Source organism: Physella acuta, unplaced genomic scaffold (assembly GCF_028476545.2).
Source record: "Physella acuta isolate Inbredline_101_S28 unplaced genomic scaffold, ASM2847654v3 ptg000727l, whole genome shotgun sequence".
Taxonomy (NCBI): domain Eukaryota; kingdom Metazoa; phylum Mollusca; class Gastropoda; family Physidae; genus Physella; species Physella acuta.
In genome coordinates, this window is record NW_026732245.1 from 425,867 (window position 1) to 452,459 (window position 26,593).

The following is a 26,593-nucleotide window of genomic DNA, read 5'->3' on the forward strand; positions in this document are numbered from 1 at the left end:
GTTCACTTATTAATGTTTTTATTTCTACAAAAATACTACGATTTTTTTTTAATTAGACAAATAACATTTTTCAACTTTGTTATTTTTTAAATTTTCTAATAAATTTATACCACAATAAAGATCATAGGCCTAAACGATTGTAATTTTAACGCATGCGCAGACTCCATAACTACACAAGCGTCTGGGTTCCTGTGAGTGTAGACAAATTGATGAAAAAAATGATAGAGGGCAGGGATTTCAATTAATTAAGTTAAGACGGTATTAAAGAAATTCTAGCAGACATCAAAACAAATCTGAAAGTGAAAAGTAATTTTAAACATAGACATCTATATTGACTGTATTAAGCATTCTTTATAATAATTTAGGCAGTGGCGGCGTTTAAAACTTAAGAAAGTTCCAACTTCAAACTAAGTTTAATTAATTATTAATTAAACGCCAAACGGACATCAGTCAGTTGAGTTACCCGTGTTATAAAATCTAAACTTTTTAAAATAATACAAACTATTGATTCGCTTAACTCAAGCAACATCAACTAAATCTAGTTACTTCTAAAAATGGCAATGAATTATCACATGGAAGCTCGTCGTCGGCAAAGGTTCATGGAAAGAGTTTGTGAGGCAAGGAAGCGCTTGGCAGCTGGGGCTGCAGCGCCAGATGGAAATGATCAACGGCTACAGGTGACACATTAATGACATTATCATTCATTATTACAATTAAATTATCTAGAATCTATGATTGTTAAAAATATTAAAATTAAATTGATAATGATAAATTATTTCATCACTAAATAAAAATGAAGTGTTTATTCAGGTGACCCTGTTTATTCACAGTCTACTGTAGTACTGTGAATAGCCGTTTTAAGGCTATTCATATGGATAACTGTTTTTGATAGATTTAATGTTAAAAACACCAATTTTAAAAGTTGTGTGGTTGAGTGGAACTGTGGGGGTGGCTGTTGTGCCAGAAGGTGTGGGTTCGAATTCATCAGATGAATAACCTTTTGAGTCTTTGACACTTCATTTATTCCCCCTATCAATTAGCAATGTGAACTAATAACTAAACTGATGCATAATTAATATTATTTATTTACAAATTACTAGATCTATTAATTAGACTAGTATAGACTTAATTAGAGTGCATAATGATAATTGATTAGTTCATCTACGACCAACGTAGCAGATATGAGCCTAAAAGCTAAACTTAAACCATTATAATTTTTAAAATAAAAACATAACACGGTATAGATCTAAATAGGTATAGATCTAAATAGCAATGCTCTCTTAATCTATACCTCAGTCCTCAGTCACAATAAATGCTTTTATTATTGTAAAATATTATTCCCAGTCGTATTTAGCATGAAATTACAGTCGACTGTGAATCGCAGTGGGGGTTATTAACAGTCGGCTGGGAATAGCCCCAATACGGCTATTCTCATCCGGCTGGGAATAGCCATGGCCGCCGGTTGGTAATAGCCGTGGCTCACTAAAAATATCTAGCATATGGCATATATTATATATTTTTATATATATTATATATACTATATGTTGATATAGCTAGACTTACCTACTCTGGATATTAATTTAAATTATTATCTAAAGTAAATTCTTTAGTGTATCAAAGAGTATCTTTTGGATGGTAATAAAAATACTATACTTCTAGTCTTATTCTAAGTCCAAAGAGAGTAGTTTCCATTTTCTACTCTAGGTCCAGTTCAATGAATCCAAAATCACATGGTTACCAAAGCGAACAATTAATTAAAAACTATGCCTACTGCATTTCATTTATAACGCTTTATTCTTTTTGCTATAGCATTAATGATGTAGATCTAGGCCTATTCATTAAGCCTAGTTATTTTTTGTAAATTTTCTGACAATTTTATCAATTTTCATTAAGGTACTTTACATGAATCTTCCACAGTGAGATGTAAAGAAATTTAAAATTTTCTAAATAAATAATGAAATCAAAATAAAGGTAGAATCTAAATGGCAAATATTATAAATGCAGGTTTCTAGCTGCTTCTTGGTAAAATATTTACTGCACACTTACTTGTGTTTTTATCTATACAAAAAATACAGTTTTTTTTTTAAAAGAGGAACAACATTTTTCTATTCCAAAGTGAGATATAATAAAGAAATTGTTCATTTTCTTATTTTATTTAGTCTTTTCAAACAAAGAACGAGTAAATTAGAAAATTTTGACACACTCTCTCATTATGAACCTAAATACAAGATCTTTAGAAAAACCTTTGCACATTGCTGTGAAGTACTAGTAGGCCTATGTAGTCCTACTGTCATTTAATTTTTTTTATTTTTATCCATGCAGTGTGGAATGATAAATAGCTGCACTTCTCAATCTGATCCTGTGATAAGTACTGACCAGGGACAATTTTATCAATCCAGGTACAATTTAATAAATGAATTTATGTTACTATGGTTCTTTTCTGTCAACTATAAAGCCAAATATTAAAACACTAGCCCTAAAGGTTAAAGTATCTATGAGTTAATGGGAACAGCTAACAGCAAAAAAAACATCTATACCTTCATAACTATTTTGTTCTCCAGTGTTAACTGTAATATTGGAGGGTATTTCCTCCCTACACAATTAAGTATTCCATGTCAATATGTTATGTCCCATATAAGGCTGCAGTTGTTTTATTTAAGTTCACAGCGAATCTACTTGAGGTCTCAACTTGGGACTTGTGGAGTTAGCAAATCATACTCTCTCCTGCTCTACCAAGCAGTCCCCTTATATAGCTTGTAAATTTTAAGTTCAATTTCTACCTAAAGATTGTTGAGTTAAGGTGACCTGTATCTTGTAATAATAAACTCCCCTGAATTTATTAAAGATGAGTATAATACTTTTTTATAAGATTTTAGAAATGGTACAAGATTCACTAGATGATGTGTCCAACAAGCAGTAATGATTTATGACTAAAAACCAAAGTAATTTGGTACTTGTCAAATTTTATTTAGTTGTTTGATTTTGGAGTTGTCTCTCCTGGATGATTGGCTGTCCCCAGCTATCGAGCCTCATCTGCCCGGGAGTTCAAACTCAGGACCTATTGGTTCAACAACTATGAGCTTAACTGACCCGATCCTAATACAACAGGCTTAATTCTGACCACACTATCCCTTCAAATTCCAGTTTAACTGAAAATGATTAGCTCTACTGCCCCATGGACCATAAGGTTTTGAAAGGGTACATTTTTTTTTAGTCTATCCTAGTTTAATATGTGCTGACAAGATGAGGGATGGGTATTTCAATTTTTGTTTATGTCATAAATGGAGCACCCATAGAGTAAATGGCATTATGGGCTTTCAAAAGATGTTTACATCTCTTGTATGGCACTAACTGTAGTACACCTAAGTGAAACATAAAAAGAGAGAGTAAAAGCAAAATGTTTACCCAGCCAGTGGTTGTTGATATACTATCACTACCTGATCATTTCTTGTGTATCCAACAGCTTTTCTGTTATGCATCTTTGTTGAAAGAATTTTAAAAGCTGGTTAATTTTTTATCACTTCTTAATTCTTTAGTGTGGATCTTAATTTAAACATTGCCATACTAAAAAAAAAAAGAATAGCCTGTTAAGTGCATTCTCTCTCTGTATTGAAAAATGTTTGGCAGACTTGTTTTATATTTGGTTTCTCCTCACATATCTTAACCAATTTTTGCTTTATATGTATTTTTCTTAAGTTATTACCCAATGTATTTTATTTTGTGTTAAATTACCCACATTTAAAAAATGTTAATATTTATCTCACTACCATGTGAGGTAATACTGGTAGAATCATTCATGATATATATTTTTTATGAATGATGAATAGTTATTTGCTTAAGTTACCCTTTATATTTTTAGAATAAATAAATTTGTTTGTTGATATCTCTGGGTCTGCAATAGGGATCAGGGAATAACTGGTATCATACAAAACTCTGATAGTAAAACTTTGCTGCTATCCAAAAAGACTGCCTAACTAGTTAGTGTCATCTTATGGCTATTATTATTTTTACTTATCAAACATGGAGATTTTAAGTTCCTGATTTGGGGAGCTTTAAATGTAAAAGTGTCAGATTTGTTTTTCAGTTAAAGCTACTTTCCATTCAGTTCAGTATTAAATGTTTTAGAAATGTTTATTATATTGAATGATAAAAGATAATAATATGTCAGTATAGCAGTGGCATAGCCAGGAATTAATCATAAGGGGGAGTTCAATTTTTTTCCCCCATTTTTGCATTCCATAATAAATTTTTTAATTTAATTGTCACCAATAGCTGATACAACTTGAGGCAATATTCATTTTAGGGGTTCTCTAGAACCCACCCTCCTTTATCCCACTGCCTATGCCACTGCTGATCTAAATAGGTGGCATCAATTGTTTTATAGTGTCTCTTTTTTGTTTTTTGCTTGGTAGAAAGCACGCTCAGTGACTGCAACATGCCTTCCATGAGATAGACAGCTGTCCATGGGGGTGGATTACACCCCCCTCCCCCACCTGTTTATACCACTGCAATATAATATATATATCGACTTTCTTTTTTTGTGGTTACCAAATAGCTTATGTATAATTTTCATCTAAGGATTTATCTAAGAGTGTTAGCATTTTAATTACAATCTTTTCTTGGAATTCATCACACACACAAATATTCAACATCTTTTACTGTTTCTTTCCCCATTGATTTAGGCCTTCACAACTTAAGGAATTAAAAGACCAAAAGGTCTTCAGTGGTGTTGTTTTCAAGGAGTTGATCCATGATCCAAATTTTTATTATCGCTCTGCCATAGAGATAGGAGAGGAACCTCCTTTACATGTCAATCCAATTTATAAAATAATATACCCCGGGTGTGAGACTCAGAAGCAACATAAATGAGGCTTATTAATTAATATACTTTATTTTTTATATTTTGGTAGAGGCTGTTTTTAATATACACTAACTGTATTTGTAACATTTTTTTAGTGCCTGTTTTATCTTTATCAACACATTGAATAATAACTAAGAGCTTGACTAGAATAAAGATCTACTTTTTTATGGTAAGAGCAAATATATTTTATCTAGATGGACATTAACACCATTTCGTGTCAATGAAGAGGGATACAAGAATAGATATCAAAACAGACAGCATTTGGCACCTCACTGTGATAAAGCCTATGCCATTTTGTATCCTGGATCTGAAAATAGTGATTACACTTGTCCAGAAACTCGCAAGAATCGCAGAGAAAACACCTATATTGACAGTTATGAAATATCAAAGCGGGTGAATGGACAATGACTTACTAGAATATGATGTTTGGAATCATATATAAAACAAAGCTATGAGATTACTTATAAAATACTTATTTTGTGTTAGTTATTAGCATTGTTGTTGTTTTCTTTTATTCTATTGTAGGCCTAATGATTAATTGGATCATCATTAATATTTTTTGTAGTTTATGTAACTTAAGTTTTAAAAAAAAACTTAACAGTAATTTTGAAGAAACAAACTTACTGCAAGAATTGTTTGTAATGGGGAAATATCCCTCAAGTAATAGATTATTTAATACTGCTTGTTATAACTTGTGTGTTATATATCCCATAATAATTATTAACAATTTTGTAGTTCTATTTACTACTCAATCTAGATGTTTTCAAACTTTTTGTCTAGCAGTATAATTTATTGATGTTCTTTCTATTTTATGCTTATTGAATATAAAATGCTATTCTTTAATGCTAATTAATTTTTTTTTTGCTTTATGTTCCGCATTCTGAGTCCTATTAGTTGAGTAATTATTTACCTGAATATTTATTCACCAAAATTGTCCTATTAGATTCTTATCCTACCTTTTGAAATGTGTATTCTTGTTGTTTCAATCTAATATATAAAACAAGTAGGTTACAGGGTTGCAAAACTTCATTATATATCTCAGCATATCTTAGTTGCATGTTGTTTTTGTAAGGGTGGGAATCAAATTGATTTGAATTTTTAAAAATTTGGTTTAACTCTTGTTTCTAGGGCAGTGGCAGAACAAGAAGATGAAAATGTGGAGCAATATCCATTAGCTAGTTTCAGCCAGTCTAAGAAAACTGAAAATGTTCCAAAACTTAATCCCTGCCCTCCATCATTGAAAAATATTAAAAGGGACAATATATATAAGATCCTTCATCCTCACACAGATTATTAAGGTTTCAACTATGGTTATAAACTAACATGGAGCTTCTATAAGTGACGCAGAATCCTACACTTTAAAAACTGAATAAATAAGAACAGAACTATTGATAAAATACTTGTTTATTCATTCCTTTTATTGTGTTATCCTTTGAGTTTCTTAGTATGCCTGAATAACTTTGGCCCTTAACTACAAAAAAAAATGGAACATTTGTTATATATTAGACATGGCACTGTTACTGTATTACATTTTTAACAGTATTATAAACTTTACTATTAGCAACATTGGTGCATTTTATTTTAATGTTGTGTGGATACTTCCATTACCATTCAGAATTTTATTATGTTTTATTGTTCTGCTGTTTTTAAAGATTTATATAAATCACTGTGTTTTTAATAGCTTCTCTATACTATCTTCTTTATAACTATCTGGAATTTTTAGTCATATTTTTAAATTGGTTATCTGTTGCTATTTTTTTTCTGTATTGTAGATTATTTTTAAAAATGCTCATAATATTAACAGAATTTTCAATTTTTTGTAAAAAAAATTATTTTGTGAAACAGTAATACCTTATTTATTAGAAGCATATGTTTTTTGAAACAGTAATACCTTATTTATTAGAAGCATATGTTATAAAACCATTACAACATTTGTTTACATCTTAAAAAACTGTTTGAATTTCTTGTAACTTATATTTATCTGCAGGGGTGGTTGTGTGATATTTAAATTTTGCTTTTTGGTGTACATTGAATATTTTTTTTGTACATTAGTGTTATTTGCCATACCAACGCCATAATATTTTTTTTAAAAAAGATGACTTTATTGTTGAGACATCCTTTAGTTCTGTTTTGTAAATTCTGATTCAGTAGACTTATTTTAAAACTGTTTTTGCAAATTACATCAAGAAACTGCTTTTCTTTTGTATAAGAGAGACAACTAAAATTAATTTTATCTTTTCAATTATTGTTTTTCCAAAAATTATTGTTAAAAATACTTTTTTTTAATGTATTTCAACCCTGTTGAAAGTTTACTACGTCCAAGCCTGCCAGGCTTATGGGAGTCTAACTCCTGAGCCTGTATATCCATGTCACGATTTCAACCCTGCTTATTATTATTGTCATCATTTGAATGTGTGCATGAAAATAAAAATATTAAACTAAGCATATTGTAAAAATAAAACTTTTATTTGGGAGCAGTTATAATTTTGTATTTGCAGTAAGATGTTGACATAAATGATTAGCCATTATATTCACAGAGAAAATGGTTTGTTGGTAGAGCCCAGATTTCACAGACATTGCAACCATCTGAACCAACCTGAGGACCACATCTATGCAGTCATGTATCCTGCAACTAAAAACTTTAGAGTGCCTCCAGAACTTTTACCACCTCGGAAACCTCATTTTAAAGTTTAGAACAGCAATTAATGCTTGTTGACACTGTATTTGAAATATACGTCCAAATCAAATCTGTTGTAGTTGATATCACTGTTTTATCACAAATGGCATAAGGAATAAAACAAACTGCCCCTTATTTTAATCACTAATTAATATTACTAAATTTACCCAATTAAAATGTACCTTCCATGCTAAAATATGTGTTATGAATTGTAACGGTAAATGACATACATATTACATATTAATATTTTGAAGACTGGGAATAAGCTGTTAAAATATATTTATATAAAATTTGAAATTTGATGTGATGAAATAGGACTAAAATGAAATGCCAATATTTTGCTGTTGTTGTTAAATCTTGAGTTATTGTACATTTAATTTTTGGATTTTATTTACACTATGTACATAGTCCTGTTTATTTTAGGAATGCGTGGACTGGAATTGAAGGTAACAGAAGAACATATGACCACAGTCGCCAGGGTCCAATTCTTGGCCAAACATGGCGTACTCTTGAAAGGGAAATGAGCAGTCGTGAACAAAGCCTCTGTTCTTCTCGCTGTGGAGTTCCTGTGTTTAAGTTCATGTGATACTTGATACAGGCTACAATGAATGTAGAAATAAAATGCACTATATATAGCAACTGGATAAAATGAAAATTTTACAGACCAGTTTTTGTGCACCTACTCTAATGCATCCAAATGATTTCAATTAATTTTATGCCCTGTTTAGAAATTTATTATTAGTACTTTTTACATTACCAGTATTACAGTGATTCTGTGATGTTTTTCAAACAGATCAAATTAAAATGTTACACAAGTTTTAAATCTTAGTTTTCATTTTTGAGAGTAATAAAACAATATGATGATGGCTGTGAAAGTTTGTCAAACAAAGAATTTGTAGTTGTGTTTTATTGTGTCTTAATTGAGAGGGCCAGAATTTAGAACAAATTATATTAAATTGTGGAATAATATTGAGACTACATGGCGTATATGCATTACTAAATGAAAAAAATATATGGAAGTTGGCCAAAACTAAATATAAAATAACAATATCCACCGTCTAAATTTTATTAGACTAGTGCTGCTGTGGCAACTAATAATGCCCACCTTTTCAAAACATATTTTGATTTATTTATAGATCTAGTCTGGATGATATTATTATAGCCTGAACATAATTTATTAATAATATCCGTTTCGGCATGTTCTCGTACTTTTCTTCAATTATGATTTATCTTGGTAATTGCAGAAACCTGGGCGTCGCTAACGAGAGTTCTTAAAAATATGCAAAACGTTGCCTAGCACTAGCAGGTTAGGGTACCAATATTCAACATATTGAATATAAAGTTATTACAGTACCATTTATCATTAAATGATTAAACAGTATTATATTATAATATTTTATGAATTACAATAGCCTTGGGTGGGTTACCGTATTTTAAAAAGAAATGAGTTTGAGCTGCCGTGCTATTAATTCCCCTCTGCCCTCTTCAATAAAAAATAAAAAATTGGCAATAATATTATATAGATCTATTATTATTTATTTATTTTTATTTGTTAGGATTAGGCTAATATTAGGGCTAAATAAATATTTTGGGGGCTATACTTACTTATAAGTTATTAAGTTAATGACTGGGGACTTGAAATTTAAGACTTTTAATAAGATAACATACAGTCACACCAAAAAAAAAGTTAATTAATATTTTAGGGTTGTTTTTTTTTTTTTTTAAATTTAAGCTGTAGGCCTAATCTGTAGTTTTTCTGCTGCGATTTTTTAAAACGGATATTAGGCCCCTAGAATTTTATTAAAATATATGAAAGAGTAGCCTAGATTTTATATTATTGTAGTTTGTAGGCCTAGACAGTATAAGTTATAGAATCTAGATCTAAATCTAGGCCCTATTATACTAGTAAAGGCCTTTTATTTTAGGTATAGATCTAGATCTAGGTCTCGTATTAAATAGCTTGGTTGGAGTCAATCTTGGGCCAGACAAAGAGTAGAGCCGGTATCATTATCAGCGGAACTAATCAGTAAATCAGTAATTAATAAATTATACACGATTACATTGCATTCATTAGCTGAAGGATATTTGGTTTAAGCGTTAACTATTTAGTATTGTAGGCTAGGCCTATATATGTCTTTTAAAAATAATCTTAATTAAATTTAGTAGGCCAATAATCTTTGCTAATGTTAGGTGTTGCATCTGTTGTCTATGGCAGTGACATTTCGCTATCAGTAGACCACCGAAAATCTAGGCCCTACCTACGCGCATGTTTTATTACAGAGTAGGCCTGTTATTGAGTAAGTAGATCTATAGTAGTTGACTAAAGTAGTTCTATTTTAATAATATTTAGGTATATGTATGCGAGACTCCGTAGGCCTCATTAAAATATTAAAAAGTATGTATTGTTAGCACAGGCCTACAGGCTATTTCAATGGGTCGACGATAAACGACCTTATACCCGGGGGGGGGGGGGTCGGACACAGAGTTTCTTCCAGGCATCTCTTCTGGGGGGTCGAAGCCCCCCCGAAAAATTTTTACCGCCCCCCCCCCCCCCCCCCCCCCCGAACGAAATGAAATTAATATCATTTATATAGAAAATATATACTTTTAACAGTGTCCGCCCCCCCCGAAGAAAGTTTACCGCCCCCCCGAAGATTTCAAGTGCCCCCCCCCCCCCCCCCGGAGAAAAAAGTCTGGAAGAAACACTGGTCGGACATTGTAATTGTTTAGGGAAGGAAAAAGTACGTCATTTGTTTAGGGAAGGAAAAAGTACGTCACTGTGTGACTCATTTTTTACTTGACTTAGTCCTCTTTACTCCTTGTGGAACATAGGGCCTCCACCATTTCCTTCAATTTCGTCCGATCCCCGGCTATTAATTTTTCTCCCAAGACATCCCAGTTGGCTTCAATTCTTCGATAAGACTCCGCCTCCAGGCCTGTCTTGACCCGTTTTTAGAGAGTACTTTTTAAAACCGAATATCAGTTCAGCAGTTCTTTTGCATATTTTATTTTTAAGAGTTCAATGACGAGTTAATCTTCATTAAAAAAAAACATTGGTGAAAAAATCCACGTACACGTAGAGCCAGAGATCTAATAATGTTTCCTAAGTTTAGCTAAGAAAAATCGCTGCTTCAAAAGACATAATGTTATTATTATACCTAAGTGTGATGTTTGGGTAGGTCAAAGTGTCAAAAGCGTGACTTTTAAGGACGAACATAAACGAAACCAGATCTCAAAAGAATTTGAAAATAATTTGTTGAAAATCGTAGCTGTTGTTTAGCACACAGAAAATTTGAATTTCGGACAGCCTCATCCATCACCACGAGTCCAGTTTTGACAAATCAAGTTAATGAAGTTAATGACCTCCATAAATGATCTAGCTAGTAACGTAAAGTAGCTAGACTAGGTTTTTTGACGCCATATTTTGCCTGAAAACATCGCCCCTGATCCAACATTTGTTCAATTACATTACGATTTACTAAAAAAAAATTTTTTTTTTAGAAAAGTGAAATAACGACGAAATTTTTTAAAAATCTTTGTTTACAGTTTACGAGAGGAAAGTCACACATTCGTGATGTGCGGAACATCCCACTCCACCTCGTTGTGAAGTTCCGACTAGGAATCATGTAATTTTTTTTTAAATACTTGAAATTAAGGGACGTCGGTAAATGACGTCACATCATACTTGATAATGGTTACAACTTGAATGACAGGGGTGGGGACGGTGAGAAAAGTTTACGTTGATTTTCTTTTGGTATATCTATTTGCCGACTTGGCAAAGAGGAGGCGATTTTATGATATCACTTTAAAGTAGTTTAGGGACGATGGTCTAGCTTGATGACGCAAAACAATTTAAGTAGAGGCCAATATTTAACACTAAATAATGTTAGGCCTATAATACAATTTTAGAATAACCTCGAGAAACATCTAAGCTTTACACACACACACACACACACACACATATATATAATATATATATATATATATATATATATATATATATATATATATATATATATATATATATATATATATATATATATATATATATATATATATATATAGGCCTATATAATATATATATATATATATATATATATATATATATATATAGGCCTATATAATATATATATATATATATATATATATATTATATAGGCCTATATATATATATATATATATATATATATATATAGGCCTATATAATATATATATATATATATATATATATATATATATATATATATATATATATATATATATATATATATATATATATATATAGGCCTATATAATATATATATATATATATATATATATTCTTTAACATACATGTTATATACCTGTATAAGAAATTTAAAACTTTTTGTCTTAATTATTAATCTATAGGTTTACAAATAAATACATTTTGTTGTTGCTTTCAGAAACAGTAAGAATGCAAAACACTGGTGTTCTTCAGATTATAAAAAGAGCCTCACAGAAAGTTAACAAACTCCAAAAACTCAATCACATAGCAATATCGAGAAATATCAATGGCTATCACTATCAGTCTACTAGAAGCCTTCACATACCTCTGAATGGATATTCATTTACTGACTACAATCTTGAAAAAAAAAGTTTTAGTTTACAAGTACCGAACAACTTTAACTTTGTCAAACATTTTATTGATGAGTGGGCACGCGCTGAAAGGGTAAGCCTTTACAGTTTAGTAATTGCAAATTTTAAAAAATGTTCGGCTACCTTTCCAGATCTGGTGATCCAAGAGCAGATGAAGTAGAGTTTACCTGATTCTGTGACCTTTGTCATATGAAGAGTGTGGTCAGCACTATGCCAAGCCACCTTTCCTTAAGGTGAGTCAAGTACTAATCAGAGCTGAGTTGACTCAGGGACATCTTACAGACTTGAGCCCTGGATTCAAACTCGAGACAGCCATGTGTCCAACCATCCGACCTTGCAATCTCACAGTAATTAAAAATTAAATTAGTTTATACAAAATTCCAAACTGCCCAAATCTTAATCATTTCAGCAATTTTAATTTTATAACTTGCTTTGAAGGGAGCTGTAGTTTAATCAAACTTTTGATTATAGCTAGGGCTCAGGAATACATCAAATCCAGCACTCTGGTGGGTCAACGCTAATTCCAAAAAAGAAATAAAATTCTCTTTTCAACAACTTTCTGAACACTCCCAAAGGTACTTTTTTTTATTCATTTTATTTTATTATTAAAATTTTATTTTATTAAATTAAGCTATTCAAACAAATTTTTTTTAAAATATATTTGATATTCGTTAAGTATTATAATCATTGACTAAAAGCTTGTTACATTATTATTAAACTTATTAGTAAATATTTATGTTAAATGTAAATTACAATTTACAGTAGGCCTAATTAACTAATTTAATTTCTTTTAGAATCGCCAATGCCTTAACTATGGGATGTGGTTTAAAAAGACAAGACAGAGTTATTATTATATTGCCTAAAGTGCCCGAATGGTGGCTTATCTTCCTGGCATGTATTAGAGCAGGTAAATAAATACAATAAATAATCTCTTAACTTATATTATTTAGAACTGAAGCCAACAGGGATGTCTTGGGAGACAGCAAAATTAATAGCCGAGGATCGGATGAAATGGAAGGAAATGGTTGGGGCCCTTTGTTCCATAAGGAGCAAAGAGGACAAAGTCAAGTCAACTTAGATTATTTGTCCTCACTGAAGAAATATAAACACAGATTCCACATTACTTAACTAATATAGTTTAACAGCATTAGCAGCTAATCTAGGCACATAATTTTGAGTTCTGTTTTTAGTGTGTCCTGATATTAAAGCATTATGCTGAAACGACTTTCCTCAACAAATAATTCTAAATACCTTTATATTTATTTTCTTTTAGGCTACTGCATTATTATTTATAAATATTATAAACAAAAGAGGTGTAAAATGTTAGCTTAATCTACCAATTTTTACCTGGACACTTCCTTATCTTTACAGACTTAACAGTTTGTCCTGGCACAATGATGCTTAAAACTTATGATGTAAAACACAGACTAGAACTGTCAAAGGCCAGCTGTATTATTACAAGTCCTGAACTAGTTTCATGTGTGGACCAGGTTAGTTAACTACAAGGTCTGAGCTAGTTGCATTTTATTTACACATTTTTTCTTTCTTTCTTTAGGTGTTTAGTAGTCATTATTCTAAACTCCTTAAATAAATTATTCTAGTTAGGGGTCATCCATAAATGACGTCACACTTTTTTTGACGATTTTTACCTCCCCCCTCCCCTCCGTCACACATCGTCACAAAAAGACAGACCCCCCCCCCCCTAAAATGACGTCACACCTCAACCTACAACCCACCTCAAAATTGCAGTTGAATTTTTTTTAAACATCGATATTTTTCCAAATTCTTGTCTGAACTATGTTAAAATAGAGTTTTTTAATCAATTCCTATTACAATTTATTAAAACAGTTTTCTAAAACGTGAAATAACATCTAAAATTAGTTTTCTAACATTGCTTTTTTATAATTCAAAAGTGTGACATCGCACCATCAGACCCCTCCTCCCCCTCATCACACACCGTCATTTATGGACAACCCCTTATTCTAGTGAATCTCGTCAGTTAGTAATATAAGTAATATAGATCTAGTATTTTTACTATATTTAATTATTATTTTAATAGTTGCAATAAATTTTTACTATAGGTTTAGAGTAAACTTTAGTTTAACAGTCCCATAGCATATCGCATATTAAAAACCATTAACAAAAAAATAAAATACAGTTTTCTAGACTATAATTTAAATATAATATTTAAATATATATATATATAGTATTTAAGATATGTATCTATGCAGGCAAGTCAAGAATGTGAACATTTAAAAACCAAAATAGTTGTTGGTGACAAAGAAGAAACAAGGTAATTAATACAAAGTTTTATTTCAAAATGATTTTGGTTTATTTTTTGGTTTGTAAAATTTAAAAAAGATTTTATTGAGTCTAAATTATCCCTGCTTCTGTAGACCTGGTTGGTTAAATTTTGATGCTCTTGTTGAAAAAGCTGGGAATCAATTCCAGGTATGTGAAAATACATTTGTTTTTGTTTTTATTTATATTTTAAATAAAATTAATGAATTTTATTCTTCAGTTAGGCAAAAAATGTGAAAGCTATATTTCCTCTTTTTTTTACATGTGAAATTTCTGGAAAGTAAATGAATCACACGTTGCAGTTATACTTTCTATTTGAAATAACTTTTCAACAGATTAACTTGTTTGCTAATTTTTAAAAATTGATTTTTAAATTTAACCTATAATTATAAATATTACTTATGGGGTCATTGATAAATGATGTCATGCTTTTATTGATTATTTTTATACCCCCCCCCCCTTGATCTTGTAAATAATTTGTAACACATATCAGTATTCACCAAGGGATATATGTAAATACAAAAATTGTTTAACATTTTAAAACACATTAAAACTTAATATTAATATCAGCAGGTTTTTTTTAATAATTGAAAAAAGATTAATATAATTGTAAATAAACATCTTAATCCATTGGTCAGCTGTCATCAGTTTTGTTAACTGTTGTTTTGGTATTCTGAATAATTTGATATCTGATTTGGGCATGTTATTATTTTCTACATTTACCAGTGTGTGAACACTAAGGCCTCGGATCCTATGATGATATTTTTTACAAGCGGGACAACGGGAGCACCCAAAATGGCTGAACATACACATTCCAGCTATGGACTGGGACACATTACATCTGCTCGGTATTTATACATGTTAATTTTCTATCTGCATCATATATTTAATTTTCTGATTTGGTTCTGCAACTCATCTTGGCTAGAGTTAAAAAATTAATGTTAATTAATTTCTTAGGAAATCTCTCTTTTAAAGTTAGGCACTAAAATCATATTTTCCTGTTTGTGTGCAAGACACAAGGGGTACATGAAGTAGAGTTCATCTGTTTCATTGACCTCAGCAATCAAGTGGATAGTGTTGTTGGAACTATACCCAGCCGACATTGTTAGCCCTAATGTGAGTTAGGTACCCATCAGAGCTGGGGTGATGCAGGGACATTCTACTGACTTGAACCCGGATTCTAGCTCAAGACTTTTGGGTTTGCAGTCTAGCACTCTAACATGTCTATAGCCACTAAAATAATCATCTTTAATGGTTCAATTAATGGGGACGGGGTGGCAGAGCGATAGAGAGCTAGACAGCAAACCCGAAAGTCTCGAGGCCAAATCTGGGTGCAAAGTCAGTAGAATGTCCCTGACTCCACCCATCTATGATGGGTACCTAACTCTCGTTAGGGAAATTAAAGGTAGCTGGGCATAGTGCCGATCCCACTATCCCTTCATAGGCAGAGGTCACAGAAACAGGTGAATTCTACTTCACCTGCCCCATAGATCGTCATGTCTCAAAGGGAACTTTACTTACTTTTACTTTACTTACATTAATTGTCAAACTTAAGGTCAGGTATTTTTTAATGGTTCCATTAACTGTCAAACTTCAGGTATTTTTAATGGTTCCATTAACTGTCAAACTTCAGTTATTTTGTAATGTTTCCATTAACTGTCAAACTTCAGGTATTTTTTAATGGTTCCATTAACTGTCAAACTTCAGGTATTTTTTAATGGTTCCATTAACTGTCAAACTTCAGGTATTTTTTAATGGTTCCATTAACTGTCAAACTTCAGGTATTTTTTAATGGTTCCATTAACTGTCAAACTTCAGGTATTTTTTAATGGTTCCATTAACTGTCAAACTTCAGGTATTTTTTAATGGTTCCATTAACTGTCAAACTTCAGGTATTTTTTAATGGTCAACTCTGAGAGTGTCATGTGGAACTTGTCAGACACAGGCTGGGCCAAAAGTGCCTGGTCATCATTCTTCAGTCCTTGGATCATGGGGGCGTGTGTGTTTGTCTACAGCGCTGAAAGATTTGACCCTACGGAAACATTACAGGTCAGGGGATCATTTTTATCTTCCAAAATAAAGGGGACTGCCTGCTCAAGTTGTAGAGTGATCTGCTGGTAACACAAAGGTCTTGAGTTTGGACCTTGGTCCACATTGAGTCTGCAGGACATTACTGAGTTGACACAACTCTTGGTGGGTACCTAACTGACAATAGGGAAAGTAAAAGCATCTGGACATAGTGCTGACCACATTATCCCTTCATATGCCAAGGTCAGGAAACAAATGGACCCTACTTTATCTGCCCTATGGATCATTGAATCTGAAAGGGAAACTTTTACTTTACTTTACTTTATTTTACTTTACTTTATTTTACTTTACTTTATTTTACTTTACTTTACATACTTTACTTTACTTTACTTTACTTTACTTTACTTTACTTTACTTTACTTTACTTTACTTTACTTTACTTTACTTTACTTTACTTTACTTTACTTTACTTTACTTTACTTTACTTTACTTTACTTTACTTTACTTTACTTTACTTTACTTTACTTTACTTTACTTTACTTTACTTTACTTTACTTTACTTTACTTTACTTTACTTTACTTTACTTTACTTTACTTTACTTTACTTTACTTTACTTTACTTTACTTTACTTTACTTCACTTCACTTCACTTCACTTCACTTCACTTCACTTCACTTTACTTTTTCTTACTTTACCTTACTTTACTTTACTTTACTTTACTTTCAAAATCTATTATAAAATACTCTTACAAATATACTAAAGTTGACCATCAACCAATTAAGTGTATTGTGAACTGTAATATAAAATATTTGATAATCACCATATAAAGTTAACTATGAAGTGAACGTATTAACAAGGAAACTGAAACGTAGCACTGACATGCTGTGACAGTTGCTTTAAAACTTTCTCTATGACCAGGTGTTATCCAGGTATCCTGTGACCCACTTCTGTAGCTCCCCCACTGGCCTGAGAATGATACTGGCACAAAATTTGAGGAACACAAAATTTCTCGCTCTGCGTCGCTGCCTTGGGGCAGGAGAACCAGTCGTAAGTTACACTTGTGGTAGCTAACGCCCTGCTGACCCCTACACTGTACTCACATTTGTATCAGGTCACTTTAACCCTTCAATATTACACTTTTGGTACCTAACGCCCTGCTGATCCCTACACTGTACTCACATTTGTATCAGGTCACTTTAACCCTTCAATATTACACTTTTGGTACCTAACGCCCTGCTGATCCCTACACTGTACTCACATTTGTATCAGGTCACTTTAACCCTTCAATATTACACTTTTGGTACCTAACGCCCTGCTGATCCCTACACTGTACTCACATTTGTATCAGGTCACTTTAACCCTTCAATATTTTTTGTGTCATCAACTTAAAAATATTTGTTTGTTCTCCATTAGGGATTGAGTCATCATGTGGTTAATTGTAAATCTAAAATGTTAAAACTCCAATTAAAGCAGAGTTTGACGTGTGATATAGTTACATCATCAGGTTTTAGATAGTATCCGCATGCTTTGGCAACAAAACTCGTGGATTTCTCGTCTCAGTGTTGACTGATAATTGTTGTGTCAGTTTTTTTACTAGATTATTTATCCCATACAATATAAAGTTTTTATTTGCATTAAAAATTATATTATATCAAAATAAGTTACACTTTTTACATTCAAATTGATTAATAAAAAGTCATATTATAACAGAATTAGTAAAAAAAATGTACAAGTACTAATAAAAAAAAATGTAATCTCCCCAGAACCCTGAGATCATGGAACACTGGCGGAGGGAAACTGGGCTCACAATTTACGAAGGTTACGGGCAAACAGAAACAGTAAGTAACCTACAACAATTTGTCTTACTAGTAAGAAGATGGGGCTTTTAACTTCATCTTTTTAATGTAGCTGATAACACATTTCATAGGATTGCTGTTGTTTTTTTTTTAAAATTAAATTCAAATGTTTTTTTTTTTAAATATTTAGTATGCCCTACTCCTGTAATGCTATGGATATTAACAATATAAAACAATCACCAATCACATTATGAATACTTTATTGATGTCACTAACCAATGAATACGTTACTGATGTTACTAACCAATGAAATCGCAGACTTTGGTGTGCAGCAGTTACAACTGTATACGTTACAAGCCAGGCTCTATGGGGAAAAGTTCTCCAGAACTTGATGTACGGATTGTTGATGACGATGGTCGTGTTGTTGACCCTGGCGTAGAAGGAAATATTGCTCTACGAACCAAACCTTATCGCCCTATAGGTCTATTTAAGCAATATGTGGTATGACTTGCTATATCAATCAGTGTTTGGTTTTATTTGTTGTGATTTTTTAAATTTTATTCTGGCCTTTTTTCCCCTGAGAAAAATTGCCATAATTTGTTATCCTTACGTGTTTTTCCCATATGATGCAAATTGTAGTCTGTGTTGTGTCTAAAAGGTGAAAGGTTATGTCACCACTTGAGTGGGTCAGAGTTCACCCAGCACTTGCTGGCTAGAAATATTCCCTTTTTTTCTGAGGAGTCTACCGGCCAAGCCACATTGTTCTAGTCTCCTCAACCAATTTTCTTCCATTACTTTGTCTCACTATAATGTCTTAAACAAAAAGATGATGAAACTTAATACTTGGATATCTTATAAAAATATAAATAACCTTGAGATGTAACTTAAATCAATGTTTCAATACTGTTAGATAATAATGGTTTCATACATTTTTACACAAAGGATTTTTTTAACTAGATTGTTTACTTTGTGATATTTTTTTTACAATTTGTCATGTTTTAGCTAATGGGTTATAATTAGACCAACTCTAAAATATTTCCTTAGAATGATCCAGTAAGGACGGCAGCCGCATTCCGCGGAGATTTCTATATCACTGGTGATCGTGGCTACATGGACGAGGAGGACTATGTTTACTTTGTGGGCCGGGCGGATGATGTCATAAATTCTGCTGGGTCAGTGAAGTGTGTGAGGTTAACCCAAAAGTGTTAGGTTAACACAAAAGTGTTAGGTTAACACAAAAGTGTAGGGTTAACCCAAAAATGTGTAGGGTTAACCCAAAAGTGTGTAAGGTTAACCCAAAAGTGTGTAGGGTTAACCCAAAAGTGTGTGTACGGTTAACCTAAAATTGTGTGTAAGGTTAACACAAAAGTGTATGGTTAACCCAAAAATGTGTAGGGTTAACCCAAAAGTGTGCAAGGTTAACCCAAAAGTATGTGTAAGGTTAACCCAAAAGTGTGTGTAAGGTTAACCCAAAAGTGTGAGGTTAACCCAAAGTGTGTGAGGTTAACACAAAAGTGTAAGGTTAACCCAAAAGTGTGAGGTTAACCCAAAAGTGTGTGAGGTTAACACAAAAGTGTAAGGTTAACACAAAAGTGTGTGAGGTTATCACAAAAGTGTAGGGTTAACCCAAAAATGTGTGAGGTTAACACAAAAGTGTAAGGTTAACACAAAAGTGTGTGAGGTTATCACAAAAGTGTAAGGTTAACCCAAAAGTGTGTGAGGTTAACACAAAAGTGTGTTTAAGGTTAACCCACAAATGTGTATGGTTAGCCCAAAAGTGTGTGTAAGGTTAACCCAAAAGTGTGTGTAAGGTTAACCCAAAAGTATGTGTAAGGGTAACCCAAAAGTATGTGTAAGGGTAACCCAAAAGTGTGTGTAAGGTTAACACAAAAGTGTGTGAGGTTATCACAAAAGTGTAGGGTTAACCCAAAAATGTGTGAGGTTAACACAAAAGTGTAAGGTTAACACAAAAGTGTGTGAGGTTATCACAAAAGTGTAAGGTTAACCCAAAAGTGTGTGAGGTTAACACAAAAGTGTGTTTAAGGTTAACCCACAAATGTGTATGGTTAGCCCAAAAGTGTGTGTAAGGTTAACCCAAAAGTATGTGTAAGGGTAACCCAAAAGTATGTGTAAGGGTAACCCAAAAGTGTGTGTAAGGTTAACCAAAACGTGTACAAGGTTAACCCAAAACTGTGTGTAAGGTTAACCCAAAAGTGTGTTGCCATGGGAATTGTTGTAGCAGCCGTATGATGATTTGCACAGTGATTTATTACAGTTAATGGTTGGTCGATATATTTGTTTATACATCCAAACATTTTCATAAATCTGAATGAAAGGAGTCGGCTTTTTGATGATACGGCTGAGTTTTTTAACAGGCTGTTAAGGTATTTTAAATAAAATATTTATTAACATTTTACTTACCTCCTCTACTCCATACGACATTTCCTACCATTATTTTCCCTCGTATTTTACTATTTTTGCATATTTTAGTTCCATTTCACAAATCATTATACGATTTAATGCTACAAAGATTGTGTGATGTTTGAAATAAGTTATCATTATTACATAATTTTAAAGCAGTGGTTCTTAACCCTTTTGAGGTACCGAACCCCACTGGTTTCTTATGCGCATTCACGGAACCCTTCTTAATAGCTCTATCATCTGTACTGACAAAATCCAATCGTGAATAATTTGAGTCGGGCGTGTCTTGACCTCCATTGAACCCCTGAGACCTACTCATCAAACTTCTGGGGTTGATCCAACCCATGCTAAGAACCACTGTTATAGAGAGTGTCACTTGTTTCAGAAAACTTGTTTTAGAAACAAATGTATAGCCTTATTTAAAGAAATTATGGTTATGACAGTTGTGTCAACTTACTCATCCAGTCAGTCTAAATGGGAGAAAGGTAGCACAAACTTGAGCTAAAAAAAAATCAAACTTTGACCATAGGATTACCAACTCTGGTTTCCTTTTGGCAGCATCTGTGACTCTGCTGATTCCAAGCTGTACAGGTAACGTCCTGTCTCTTGGGTCCATCAGCTGTGTGGAGGGAAGGTGTCTGATACATGGGCAACATCTGGCTCTTTTTATTTACTGCCCAGGCTTTGTGCTTGGATTCCCAATGCGCAATCATCCAATTGTCTATTGGACTACGGAGATTTACCACCCCCTTCAACATTGTATAACATTATCACATGATGGTAAACCACCCTGTATGCCCTTTGTGTTAAATCATCATGTCATCAACTTTTCCCATTTGTGCCTTGAACATATGGGAAGATGAAGTAGAGTTCATCTGTTTCAGAACCTCAGCATATGAAGGTATAGGGTGATCAACACTATTCCCAGCTACCTTTGCTTTCCCTAACATGATTTAGGTACCCATCAGAGCTGGGTAGACTCAGGGATGTTCTACTGACATGAATCTGGATTAAAACGCAAGATTTCCAGGTTAGCAGTCTAGCTCTCCACCGCCTAGCCATGCCGTCCCATCTGTGTTATATAAGATAAGGATAATTCCTACATTGTGTTACCAAAAATGTTTTGTGTGATCCAGTTACAGGATTGGTCCATTTGAGGTTGAGAGTGTTTTGTTAGAGCACCCAGCCGTCCTAGAGTCAGCTGTTGTGAGCAGCCCAGATGAGCTCAGGGGAGAGGTGAGCTGACATTTGTAGCTCTCTAACTCTGAGAGAAACAAACTTTCAGGAAAACACTGAGCACCATGCTAACACAAATAGCTAACTTAACCTTTTTTTTCACCATTTAGGCACATTTTTTTTTATATTGAGTAATTTTTATACAAGCTCTAAATATAAAATGAAACGAAGAAAAATTATTATTCTTTATTTTTAAAAGAAAATATTAGTGGCATAGACAGGAATTTGTCGTAGCCATAGGGGAGAGGGAATTTACACATTTTCCCCATTTGTATATATTTATCTATATAGGTTGTGGAATATAAAAGTTTAGCACAAATTATCCACTATATTACCTCAGGTTGTGAAAGCTTTTGTTACCACAAATTATCCACTATGTTACCTCAGGTTGTGAAAGCTTTTGTTACCATAAATTACCCACTATTGTTACCTCAGGTTGTGAAAGCTTTTGTTACCATAAATTATCCACTATGTTACCTCAGGTTGTGAAAGCTTTTGTTACCATAAATTATCCAGTATTGTTACCTCAGGTTGTGAAAGCTTTTGTTACCATAAATTACCCACTATGTTACCTCAGGTTGTGAAAGCTTTTGTTACCATAAATTACCCACTATGTTACCTCAGGTTGTGAAAGCTTTTGTTACCCTGGCACCCGAGTACAAGAGCAGAGACCCTGATGAGCTGGTTCTAGAATTACAAAATCATGTGAAGAAATCCACCGCTCCATATAAATATCCCAGAAAGGTAACATTTAATTTTTCAAGAATCAATTTCATAAAACTCGCAAATGTCAGACTTAATTTTTGTTTTAGTTACATAAATTAAAATCAGCACAAATATTTTGTTATTTTTAAAGGTACAGAGTATTCAAAATACCTAGAATCATAGATGATAATATTTTTTCTTCTTCTTAGTTCTATATTGTAATACTGGAAGGGATTCCCTCCAACACAATAAAGAATATTTTCTCATTATTTTAAAAGAATTCTCTCTACACTGTTTTTGTGCTGATTTCTCCAATTGTTTTTATATTCCAATTTTCTTTTCCCCCAGATTGAGTTTATTGATGAATTACCAAAGACAGTCAGTGGCAAGATACGACGAGTTGAATTAAGAAATAAAGAATGGCAAAGTGCTCTGAATCCCCCACCAAGTCTTTCAACTTGAAGTGTGATTTCCCTTTTTTTGACTTTAACTATCTTTCAGGTATTTTGAAAACTAATCTTTTCATTGTAATGTGAATTTGTTTATTTTTACTTTAACTTCAATTATGTGAAAGCTCAAAAAATTTTATTGTATTATTATATAATCATGTTATGAAATATTTCAACATATTACTTTGATGTTACTGTTGTATCTGTTATAGGGCCTATATACAATCAGTTTTACTATATACACAATTATAATCTATGCAGTATACAATATCCACATATTTTGTCACATATAATTGTCATGGCCTTGCTCCACATTGTGATCTGTTTACTTCTCTGCCCTACACATACGTATGTGTACGTGTGGACATTTGGTTTATGTCTCCATCATCATCATTCCATATGGTCCCCTTGTGAAGGATAGGGGCACAACCATACCTCTTCATCCAGCTGCTTCTGCTTCACTGAGAAGCTGACCTTTTCTATGTTTGTTTTGGCCTAAGTACTTTGATTTGGGACTCCAATCTAGTGCCTGGTGATGTTGCTAGTTGGTTTACTCAGGGTGTCCAATCCATCCTCATTTCTGCTTCTGTATTTTTTTCTCTCTTCATCACCAACCTTTATGTACTTTTATAAAGATGTATCAAGACCCAGGAGGGATAATCTGGTCAGGTGGTAGAGCATAGAATTACTAAAACTAAAGTTTAAAGTTCCATTCTAGGGGTTGAGTTGGTAGAATGTCCATGAGTCCACCCAGCTCTGATGGGTACCTAACTCAAGTAAAGCAGCTGGGCGTACTGCTGACCACACCATCCCATATTTCGAGTCACAGAAGGAGGTGAACTCTACTTCACTTGCCCCATAGATCGTCAGGTCTGATGAAGCAGATGGGGCAGATGAAGAGTTCATATGTTTCAACACACTGCCCAGTCACCAGGGACGTTCTACTGATTTGTCCCCGAGATTCAAACGTGAGACTGTCGGGTTACCCCTATACTGCTAGGCTACATCGCCCCTTGGTGTTATTATAATGTTCTTCATTTTAGGTAGGCATTGCCTAAAATTAACATAAGCCTAAAAATAGACTTTTTAAAACATCTCATATTACTCAAATATTATATATTTTTTTACTTAATAAGAATTTTTACAATCTATTTCTGTGTCAAATAACACTTTACAATCTATTTCTTTCTAAGTTAAACAGAACGTGTTGAACTGTTATGGCTTATTTCTTATTGTTAATAAACAGCAAATATTGAATGTGAAGTTTTTGTGAGTTTTTTCAGTCACATACTTGTTTAGAGAGGGTGGGAAGTTTGGACCCACGAGGGGAAAGGTTCTCAAAATGTGGGTCCATTGTTGTGTGTGAATCGAGAAGTTCCGTGCACAGCTTCATCATTCAAAGGTTGAACTTGCCCTGGCTTTTGGACACCACATGATCAAGTGTGTGAGGGTAAGTGTGGTGTGGCCGGGGAAAAAATAGGACAATGAAAACAACACAAATAAAATGTAGATAGGACAATGAAAACAACACAAATAAAATGTAGATAGGACAATGAAAACATACAAATAAAATGTAGATAGGACAATGAAAACAACACAAAATGTAGATAGGACAATGAAAACAACACAAATAAAATGTAGATAGGACAATGAAAACAACACATAAAATGTAGATAGGACAATGAAAACAACACAAATAAAATGTAGATAGGACAATGAAAACAACACAAATAAAATGTAGATAGGACAATGAAAACAACACAAATAAAATGTAGATAGGACAATGAAAACAACACAAATAAAATGTAGATAGGACAATGAAAACAACACAAATAAAATGTAGATAGGACAATGAAAACAACACAAATAAAATGTAGATAGGACAATGAAAACAACACAAAATGTAGATAGGACAATGAAAACAACACAAAATGTAGATAGGACAATGAAAACAACACAAATAAAATGTAGATAGGACAATGAAAACAACACAAATAAAATGTAGATAGGACAATGAAAACAACACAAAATGTAGATAGGACAATGAAAACAACACAAAATGTAGATAGGACAATGAAAACAACACAAATAAAATGTAGATTGAACAATAGAAAAAATATAATATAAGAGAACGAGATCAACTTGTGGACCAAACTATATAATAATGGGGGGGGGGGGGATTTTTGTACGTCATGAGGAGAGGGTAGCTGACACGGGGAGGGGGAGGTAACTAGTCAACACACAAGTAAGGACATGTTGAGGGGGGGGGGGTGTCGTAAATAAACAAACATGCGAGTACAGCCGCTTATGTTTGAGAACCTTTGTAACTATTTTATACACTAGCACGGCTAATGATCCAAGTGTGACGACTAAACCACTGGGCAATAGATCAGTTGGTAATGCGGCCAACGGATCAGTCGGCGCGGACAATGCATGAGTTGGTGGTGCATCACTCTAAACATCATTGCTTTGTAACACTGCACACGACACTACGACTTTAATGTTGCTAATAAACAGATGTTGCATCATACATTTAAAAAAATTCGATTAGACATTTGCTTTTATTTTTATTATGTCTGCCACGTAATGATGTATTTATTAATAGAATATTAGTCAATTACATCAATAAAAATTCCCCGCAGTCGATGATTCATAAAATCTCCTAAATATATAGGCCTATATATATATATATATATATATATATATATATATATATATATATATATATATATATATATAGGTATATATATATAAGCATATATATGTCTATATATATCACAGGTTTTCGGTGAACGCTAACGGTGGTTTAATGACTAAGTGTAAGAAAAAAGGGGCTTTGACTAATCTTAAGACAACGGGGCTTTGTCTAAGAGTAAGACAGCGGGGCTTTGACTAAATGTAAAAGGGCGGGGCTTTGACTAAGTTTAAGACAACGGGGTCTTGTCTGTAAGACAACGGAGTTTTGACTAAATGTAAGACAACGGAGTTTTGACTAAATGTAAGACAACGGAGTTTTGACTAAATGTAAGACAATGGAGTTTTGACTAAATGTAAGACAACGGAGTTTTGACTAAATGTAAGACAACGGAGTTTTGACTAAATGTAAGACAACGGAGTTTTGACTAAATGTAAGACAACGGAGTTTTGACTAAATGTAAGGCAGCGGGGCTTTGACTAAGTGCAGAGGCGTAGCGACCCTTCCCGGCGCCCGGGGACAAACTTTTCGATTTGCACCCCCCCCCCCCCTCGAGATTTTGATTTTTGATTTGCACCCCCCCCCCTCAAACTTTCAATTTGCACCCCCCTCAACCTTTCAATCTATTTTTCCAACCCATTTTGGCGCCCCCTAAGCTCGGCGCCCGGGGACATATGTCCCCCCCCCCCGCCCCCCCCCCCCCCCTCGCTACGCTACTGACTAAGTGTAAGACAACGGGTCTCCAACTAAAGTAGCTTTGAGTGAAGGAAGGCGAGACCATTAAGACATTTATCTACCCATTTTCGT

General features: G+C 33.1%; 2 protein-coding genes across 10 annotated transcripts; both read left to right on the forward strand.

The window, feature by feature from the left end:
- The first annotated feature begins 156 nt into the window (after nucleotides 1–156).
- On the forward strand, nucleotides 157–8,361 carry LOC131950007 (uncharacterized). 6 transcript variants are annotated; one of them, XM_059312003.1, is made up of 4 exons: nucleotides 171–191; nucleotides 451–677; nucleotides 2,323–2,399; nucleotides 5,056–5,983. In XM_059312003.1, the coding sequence occupies exons 2-4, from the start codon at nucleotides 555–557 to the stop codon at nucleotides 5,267–5,269; spliced, it is 414 nt and encodes a 137-aa protein (XP_059167986.1). In that variant the 5' UTR covers nucleotides 171–191; nucleotides 451–554; the 3' UTR covers nucleotides 5,270–5,983. The 6 variants fall into 6 exon arrangements, with proteins under 6 accessions (XP_059167989.1, XP_059167990.1, XP_059167988.1 ...); XM_059312006.1 differs by lacking the exon at nucleotides 5,056–5,983 and adding an exon at nucleotides 7,962–8,361 and having other exon boundaries at nucleotides 157–677; XM_059312007.1 differs by lacking the exon at nucleotides 5,056–5,983 and adding an exon at nucleotides 7,399–8,093 and having other exon boundaries at nucleotides 157–677.
- A 415-nt stretch (nucleotides 8,362–8,776) lies between these two features.
- Nucleotides 8,777–24,342, forward strand: LOC131950008 (acyl-coenzyme A synthetase ACSM3, mitochondrial-like). Of its 4 annotated transcripts, none has more exons than XM_059312009.1 (17): nucleotides 8,786–8,844; nucleotides 11,085–11,164; nucleotides 11,963–12,228; nucleotides 12,627–12,730; nucleotides 12,950–13,062; nucleotides 13,527–13,645; nucleotides 14,387–14,448; nucleotides 14,552–14,606; nucleotides 15,183–15,304; nucleotides 16,349–16,505; nucleotides 17,403–17,531; nucleotides 18,248–18,322; nucleotides 18,599–18,781; nucleotides 19,325–19,452; nucleotides 21,838–21,937; nucleotides 22,562–22,681; nucleotides 22,991–24,342. In XM_059312009.1, the coding sequence occupies exons 3-17, from the start codon at nucleotides 11,974–11,976 to the stop codon at nucleotides 23,102–23,104; spliced, it is 1,836 nt and encodes a 611-aa protein (XP_059167992.1). In that variant the 5' UTR covers nucleotides 8,786–8,844; nucleotides 11,085–11,164; nucleotides 11,963–11,973; the 3' UTR covers nucleotides 23,105–24,342. The 4 variants fall into 4 exon arrangements, with proteins under 4 accessions (XP_059167995.1, XP_059167992.1, XP_059167994.1 ...); XM_059312011.1 differs by lacking the exon at nucleotides 8,786–8,844 and adding an exon at nucleotides 9,677–9,835; XM_059312012.1 differs by lacking the exon at nucleotides 11,085–11,164 and having other exon boundaries at nucleotides 8,777–8,844.
- The last annotated feature ends 2,251 nt before the right edge of the window (nucleotides 24,343–26,593 follow it).